Consider the following 8,302-nt stretch of genomic DNA (forward strand, 5'->3'; position numbering starts at 1 on the left):
TCTCCCCTATCCCAGCGCCTTCCTCTCCCCACCATCCGTAGCGTGTGCTGGAGCAGGACTTGCGTTTCCGAGGCCTCTGTGACCCTCGGAACTCGGGGGAAGGGGTGGACCGTCAAAGAGGGTTTAAAGCAGAGAAAGGAGGGGCGGCGCTGGAACGCGGAGGGTCAGGAAGCCCTAGAGTAGACATGAGTGGTCATGAGTTGATGTTAATGCCTCCGTGTCCTCGTCTGTGAGAAGAGCTGAGATTGGCCGTGGCGCGCGGGTGAAGAGGTCTGAAACCCTTAGTAGGACTTGGGACGGTGCCAGCTGGGAGTTAGAAAATGAGAGCAGCTTCTGCATAGCCCCGGGAAACAGAAACCTACCGAGTGCGGGCAGCTCTCACGCTGACATCCCAGCCTCCGCCCACCCCCACTCCGGATCTTCCAAAGACAGAGACACAAACTGAGCCACAAGTGTGTGTGTGGGGGGGGCGGGGGGGCACTTTTCCAACTGGGACAGCAGAGCCCGAACCCCGTCTTCTGAGCTAAACTCCACAGAAAGTAGACAGGTTACCCCAGCCCCGCTCCTTGTTGACCCTGGCTTGGGCCAGGAGACTCGGCCTCTGCGGGAGACGGGTGGAGGGTGGGGGACGGGGTGGGGAAGCTTAGGAGACCGGAGGGAAGCAGCTCGGTTGTGAGTAGAGCTCCGGCTGAGAAGGAGGGGACTGGCCCTGGCTTCCCCTCGCTCTGCTATGGCCACAGGCCCACCACCTCCCCTCTCTGGGCCTGGCTTTCCTCTTCTATGCAGTGGGAAGAGAAATGGTGTTCCTGGGAATGTGTCCCTGTGGAAGTATTCGGAGCTCTGCCCAGGAAAGATGCAAGTCTGGCCACAGGTTCCCGGAGCTCAGAGCCAGTCTGCAGCCACGTCTGTGCCTGGGCCTCTCCCAGCGTCTGAGTGGGCACAGGGCTCTGGGCATGTGATCAAGAAGGGTGGGGCTGCTCTAGGAGTGAAATGGGCCGCCAGGGGTGGTTAGGGAGAGGAGGACACGCTTCCTGAAATAAGACGTTGCCTCCACGTTGCCACTCAGGCCCAGGGGGCACTGCCAATTACTGAAGGCCCAGCAAGTTAGGGCTTTTGTCAGATGGCGTCAGCGTGCACCCATTGAAACAGCTTCAACATACAAGCGCCAAGTCACAGCTACACAATTACACACAACAATATAGCTACGACCACACAACAATAGCTGAACAAGCGACTATGAACATAATTGTGTATGAGACATGGTTACTGACCCTGACGTGATCGCTACACTGGCCGTTATATTTACAGAAAGGTACACAGAGACAGTTACATGGGCACACGTGTGCATGCAGATAATAAGCAATACTCAGACATCCAAAACTACAAACTCAACAGGTGCGCTTACACATTCAGACGTTAGAACCCAGGCATCATTTCACAAATACAGACATGTTGCACTTCAAGCTGCATGCCCACAGCGCCACACCTGGACAGAAGCTATTACACGCCCCACGCATGGGTGCAGAGAGACACACCTGGCAATGCAATGCGACATATAGAGACAGGTGTCCAGTGGTGAGATGGAACCAGCTTAACATTGGTGGTTGAAGTTTCAGGAATTTTGTAAGCCTATTGTTAAATAGAGCCATCACTTAAAAAAATTAAATTGTGCCCTAGCCAATTTGGCTCAGTGGGTAGAGCATTGGCATGCGGACTGAAGGATTTCCGGTTCAATTCCGGTCAAGGGCACATGCCATGATAGGGATGATAGGGGTTTGACTGGTCGACATTTTCTATGCTGTACTGTACAATGGGGCAGTATTGTGGTTGGCTGTTGGCTGTATACAAAGCCTGATTTGATTGGTCCCTGCTCCCTGTTTTCCCGCCCTGTCACTATAGCAGTCTGGTCCACCCTTGCATCAGCATCTCCCTGGGACCTCACTAGTCGAGCATACACCCAGCAGCGCTGCTGATGCCTGAACGGTATGTGGAATGAAGTGGGCGGGCATCAGGAGGCCACTATGGCACGGGGCAAGCACTATGGGCAGTCTATCTGAAGTGTACCTGGCGTATAAGACGACCCCCCACTTGGAGGCATATTTTTCAGGGCCAAAAAATCGTCTTATACGCTGGCAAATACGGTAAATAATTTTTAAATAAATTATATTTAAAACAAAGGTAATAAATACTCCAAAATCATCATTTCCTAATTATTTTACTACATTTTACCATCATCTATGGTCTAGAGCAGTGATGGCGAACCTATGACACGTGTGTCAGAGGTGACACGCGAACTCATTTTTTTGGTTGATTTTTTCCTTGTTAAATGGCATTTAAATATATAACATAAATATCAAAAATATAAGTCTTTGTTTTACTATGGTTGCAAATATCAAAAAATTTCTATATGTGACACGGCACCAGAGTTAAGTTAGGGTTTTTCAAAATGCTGACACGCCGAGCTCAGAAGGTTCGCCATCACTGGTCTAGAGATTATTTACTTCTATTACATCACTGTGGTGGAAATACTCTATGATGCTGTTACTCACCAATAGCTCCTTCAGTTCAGCGACAGCGTGTTGGTAACTTGAGATTGGCCATGGGAGGAGTGTTTACACAGAAATAGGCAAACAATACTAATCAGGTTTTTCCCCCCTTAAGACCCGGTTGTTAAATATTGACCAGCATACCACTGCACTTGCCCATGTTGATATTCCATGATGGTACAGGTCTGGACAGATCTATGTCCATACCTACACAGATGTATAGTGATTCGAGCCTCAAATGCCTGAGTTTGGATCCCAGCTCTATTCCTTGTAACTTTGGACAAATTATTTAACCTCTCTGTTTCTTGGATTCCTTTTCTAAGAAAGTGGGATCAGCTATAAAAATGAAGATAGTAATAGTACCTTTCTCATAGGGTCATTGTAAGAGTTAAACAAGATAATTCACGTAAAACACATAGAACAGTGTCCACACATAGTAAGCCTTTAATTAATGTCACACACAGAGTTATATGCCCACACGTTTAGATGCACACGCCAACCCACAGGCCCCACCTCTGAATACAGACTGTGAACCCAAGCTCTCAGGGAGGCTGAGGACTGGCCACCCTTGGCACGTGGTCCAGGAAGCCTGGCAGAGGCAGACAGGACCCAGTCAGCTGGTGCTCCCCAGGGAACCGCGCTCAGGGCAGGAGGCCGAGGCTGGCTTCTAGGAAGTGGCAGAATAGTGGTGGCCTGGGTATAGGTTGGGGGTGCAAGGAGGGATGGATTACAAAGGGGAACTAGGAGACTTTGGGGAATGGTGGCTATGTTCTTATCTTGATTGTAGTGATTGTTTCATGGGTGTATACCTGTGTCAAAACTCATCAAGTTGTAGCCTGCGATATGTCCAGTTTATTGTATATCCATTATACCTCGATAAAGCTGTATCAAGGTATAATGGATAGACACACACACACACACACCTCACTCTGCAGAAGCTCACAGTAGGAAAGTGAGGAAAGGAGGCTACTAAAGCAATAATAATAACCTTGAAAGTAATTAATTTTAGAGGAAGAGATGGGGAAGGGAGAGCATACCCAGTAGAAAGAACAGGAGAACCAATGGCTTAGGGTCAGGGAAAGTGGTTAGGGCTGAGGCCTGGCTCAGAGGGGCTTGAACCCAGCCTGGCTGGCAAGGGTGACGTAGAGAGCTGAACTGGGCAGAATCTTTTCCTTCTCTCTCCTTCTTTCTGTCCCTTGCCTGTCTGCCGACTGCCTGTCTGCCTGTGTCCTGTAGCTGGAACAGTCGCCTCCCCAACACCTCCCCTCCTCTTTCCTACCGAGACCAGATGGTCAGAGAGGGGCCTGGGGCAGAACCCACAGCCTCAGCCCTCACCTTGTGGCCTCCCACAGGAAGGGGCCCTCGACCTTCTGAAGAAGCTGAACAGCTGTCAGATGTCCATCCAGCTACTCCAGGTGGGGTGGGGTGGGAAGCTTTGGGGACAGTGCTGGGGGGGCGGTATCCATCTGGGGGGAAGACCTCTAAGGGTGGGGTCTGGGGGAAATTTCTGAGGAGAGGGCTGGGGGATCTTGAGGTGCTCTGAGGGTGGGGACTGGGCGTTTAGATGGGCACAGGAGACCTTCCAAGCACCGGGGCCCTCTGCGTCTGGGAGAAAGACTGAGGTATTTTCCTTGAATACCCCAATTCTCAAGGCCCTGGGCTTGTGGCATACAAGAGGCCAATGATCCAGTGAAGAGACCCCCCCATATTTGATCCTCCCTGTGGCCCATATAGCCCCCAAACATTTACCCGATGCTCTTGGCCCTGAAAAAGCATCAGCACAGACCCAAGCTGTAGTAGCCAGGGCTATATCTTAAGGTGAAACTTGAGCTCAAAGATATGCCTCCTCCACACCTGGGGACCGGGAATGGGGAGGGGTCCTCATTAGCCAGACCCACCACCACCACCACCTCAGCTTTTCACCAAAGCTGTCCATCGTGCAGGGGCTGAGCCTGGGGCACTGGCCCTCACCAAGGATGGCAGGCCAGGGCCTCAGTTATAGGATCAGGGTTACCTCAGGCACAGGTCAGGCTGAGGGAAGGGGTGGTTGAACTGGGGCAGGTCTTTTCAGGTAGGGCAGCCAATCCTGTGTGTCCATTCCCAGACCAGTCCCTAACCCTGTCGCTTTTCAGACAACCAGGATTGGAGTCGCCGTTAATGGGGTCCGGAAGTACTGCTCAGACAAAGAGGTGGTGTCCTTGGCCAAAGTCCTCATCAAAAAATGGAAGCGGCTGCTGGGTGAGCGGGGACAGTTTTCTCCCAGCCCCTGTGACAGGACCATGCTTGGCTCATGGCGGGCACGCAGTGTGTGTTTGTTGAATGACTTCATAAATGACAGATGGTCTCTAGTGGGGAGGGCCCATGTTTGTCTACTCAAGTGCGAGATTTATAGATCTGTAGGTTTTCATGTACATGTGTGTATTTCATTTGCCTGTGTGTTTGAACATGTCTGTAGAGAGATATTTGTATAAACATGTGCATAGGTGTGTGTGCAGATGTTTTCCTGTCCCCATGGTGAGAGCATGGATTTGCACACATGTGTGCATATTGTAGGTACATCCTATATAATGGTCGTTACATAACGAAGGACCAAATAATGACTGGATCACGGATCAGCAGGAGGGTGGGGCAGCGAGCTACAAGTGGGCGGTGGAGAGCTGCAGGAGGGGGCAGGGCAGCAAGCTATGAGGGGGGATTTGCGGGGGAGCTGGGAGGAGGGAGAGGGGGCAGGGGGAACTACAGGATGGTGGCAGCGAGCTACTGGCACACGAATTTGTGCGCAGGGCTCCTAGTCTGTGTATAAATGTGTGTGTGCTGGGGGAATGTGCAGTTGTTCCTGTCCCTGCCCTTTGCTCCTTCCTCCCCAAAGCTATGTTGCTGTTGTTTTCAGACTCCCCTGAGTCCCCCAAAGGGGGAAAAGGAGAGGAAAGAGAAAAAGCCAAGAAGAAAGAAAAAGAACTCGACTGTTCCAATTGGAAGTCAGAGGCAGGTCTTTCTCCACCAAGGACAAAACAAGGAGAAGAGCCCAAAGACAGGTATTTTTTTCTGGGATGTAGAGAAGGGGGCTGACACTTGTCGCGTCCTCTGCCAGCAGTCCTGTTTATATATAACTTCATTTAATCCTCACCACCTGAGAGATGGCTGTTATTATGATCTCCCCCAGGCCCCCCTCACAAGACCCAGATAGGCTGTCCCTGGCACTGGCCGCATCTAGAAGGATGCAGGGGCAGGGAACGCAGTGTTGTTGACACACGCAGGCCTTTTCTCATCAGCAAGGGTTCTCATAGGGGACAACACCGCATCCAGCTACCCACCCAGGTAACGCCCAAGTGCAGGGAAATGAGACCACAGTGGGTGGGAACTCCCTGACTTCAATGTCCTATGCCCTAAATCGATATCAGTCCTATAGACAAAAACATAGCATTCCAGCACAGGCACTGACCAGTTACAAGATTCACCCATTGGGACCAGCAAAAAGCTGTGGTTTTCCACTAATTACTTATAGTTCATTCCTAGCCCTTCCTGTGTAGACGTCACTTGCTAATCAGGGCTCATTTGTACCAAAAGCAATGTTACCTAGTGATGCAGCTGATGTTCCACTTTCGTCAGGGTTGCAGGTAAATGGACTAGGAACTTACTCGCTCATAGAAGAGAAGCATTTTGTTGGCTCTCTATTCAAAGTTCCCATTTAGGGATGAGGAGGCTGAAGGCTGGGAAGCAGGACTTTCTGAAGATCACATAGCCATTCTGTGACAAAGTGGGATTCCAATCCTCGTCTGTCAGAACCCCAGAGGAATAGAACAGTCCCCCAAATTGCATGATTTTTAGATAGGGCCCAAAAGCCTTATCCCACACAGTAGATAAAAGCCTTCGTGAATGTATAAATAAGACCTACCTTTTTCATATGTGACAACACAGATTAATTCCTTTGCGGGGCGGTCTTCTGTTGTTCATAATAGATAAGGGGTGGTACTAGCTAATACTGAGTAGTATCTGATGGCACTAGATCAGTGGTCGGCAAACCGTGGCTCACGAGCCACATGCGGCTCTTTGGTCCCTTGAGTGTGGTTCTTCCACAAAATACCACGTGCGGGTGCACATGTACAGTGTGATTGAAACTTCATGGCCCATGTGCAGAAGTCGGTTTTCGGCCTGGGCGAGTCTATTTTGAAGAAGTGGGGTTAGAAGAAGTGGGGGGTGTCGGTCGGTCGGGCTATGGGAGCTGCGGTGCAGGCGGGCCGTGGGATACGCAGCGAAGGGGGAGGCGCCAAATATCAACAGTACTTAAACTATACAGGTAGGTTAATAACAATGAACCTACCTATATAGTTTAAGTTTAAAAAATTTGGCTCTCAAAAGAAATTTTAATCGTTGTACTGTTGGTATTTGGCTCTGTTGACTAATGTGTTTGCCGAGCACTGCACTAGATCATCCTACATAATCCGGACGATACTATCCATGATTTCTCAACATCTTTAATGTACACTCCTTTCCTCCCGATATATCCACTATAAGGGAATCATATTAAGAAATTAATCAGATTAAACATAAAGATGATGTGTTCTGTGCATGACATTTTTTAAAAATATTTTTATTGATTTCAGAGAGGAAGAGGGAGGGAGAGAGACATAGAAACAGCAATGATGAGAGAGAATCATTGATTGGCTGCCTCCTGCACGCCCCACACTGGGGATTGAGCTCACAATCTGGGCATGTGCCCTGACCGGGAATCGATTTGTGACAACCACTGAGCCACGCCGTCCAGTCTATGTATAACAGTTTTTAGCTAGCATTTCTGAAACATCTTTCCTCCGAACCCTTTTGAAAACTTATTTATTTATTTATTCTTTGAATGAAGGCAAAGACTTTTCAGACATTAATTTTTTTAATCCTCACCTGAGGACATGCTTTCATTGATTTGAGAGAGAGAGAGAGAGAGAGAGAGAGAGAGAGTGGAGAGAGAGAGAGAGAAATTGGTTGTTTCCTGCACACGTCCCAACCGGGGATCAAACCCACAGCCTAGGTATGTGCCCTGGGACACATGCTCTCACCAACTGAGCCACACTAGCCAGGGCCCTCTGAACCCTTTTTAAATGAATGTTTATTATAATCCTATATGATAAGCCTTCTATGCAAAACACTTTAGAAAATGATTCTGTAAGAGGAATGATTCGTGACCAGGAGGGAGATATGCCTTCGCCACATGACTCCCATTTTTGGTTGTAAAGATAACTTTGGGGCTGAGGGAATGCTATAGCTGCTATTCCTGCAATGCACAAGGTCGTCCCACACACTGAAGAACCATTTATCGTGTTCAGAGTGCCCGCAGGGCTCCCATTGCAGAGCACTGCAGGGTAGAATATTGACTGACGTGGGGAAATGTCCACTGAGTACTAAGAGAAGCTGTGCACTGTATAGTATATATAGCATGATACCATTTTTATAAAAATTAAGTGGCCCTAACGGGTTTGGCTCAGTGGACAGAGCATCAATCTGCGGACTCAAGGGTCCCAGGTTCCAGTCCGGTCAAAGGGCATGTACCTTGGTTGCGGGCACATCCCCAGTAGGGAGTGTGCAGGAGGCAGCTGATGGATGTTTCTCTCTCTTTGATGTTTCTAACTCTCTATCCCTCTCCCTTCCTCTCTGTAAAAAAATCAATAAAATATATTTAAAATAAAAAAGGCTAAGGGACCATTACAACTGGTCGACCAGTTGCTATGACGCACACTGACCACCAGGGGCCAGCCGCTCCATGT

General features: G+C 49.3%; 1 protein-coding gene across 2 annotated transcripts in view; it reads left to right on the plus strand.

Moving 5' to 3' along the window:
• Positions 1-8,302, plus strand: part of TCEA3 (transcription elongation factor A (SII), 3) — a 51,005-nt gene that overhangs the window by 1,021 nt on the left and 41,682 nt on the right. Inside the window, exons 2-5 of one of the 2 annotated variants that reach the window (XM_006777567.2) lie at positions 796-802; positions 3,899-3,961; positions 4,679-4,784; positions 5,437-5,581. In XM_006777567.2, the coding sequence (XP_006777630.1) occupies positions 796-802; positions 3,899-3,961; positions 4,679-4,784; positions 5,437-5,581 (321 nt within the window). Of the gene's footprint in view, positions 1-795; positions 803-3,893; positions 3,962-4,678; positions 4,785-5,436; positions 5,582-8,302 lie in introns of both variants that reach the window. The other variant, XM_006777566.2, reaches the window with a different exon arrangement.

This window comes from Myotis davidii, unplaced genomic scaffold, assembly GCF_000327345.1.
Source record: "Myotis davidii unplaced genomic scaffold, ASM32734v1 scaffold149, whole genome shotgun sequence".
NCBI classification, from domain to species: Eukaryota; Metazoa; Chordata; class Mammalia; order Chiroptera; family Vespertilionidae; genus Myotis; species Myotis davidii.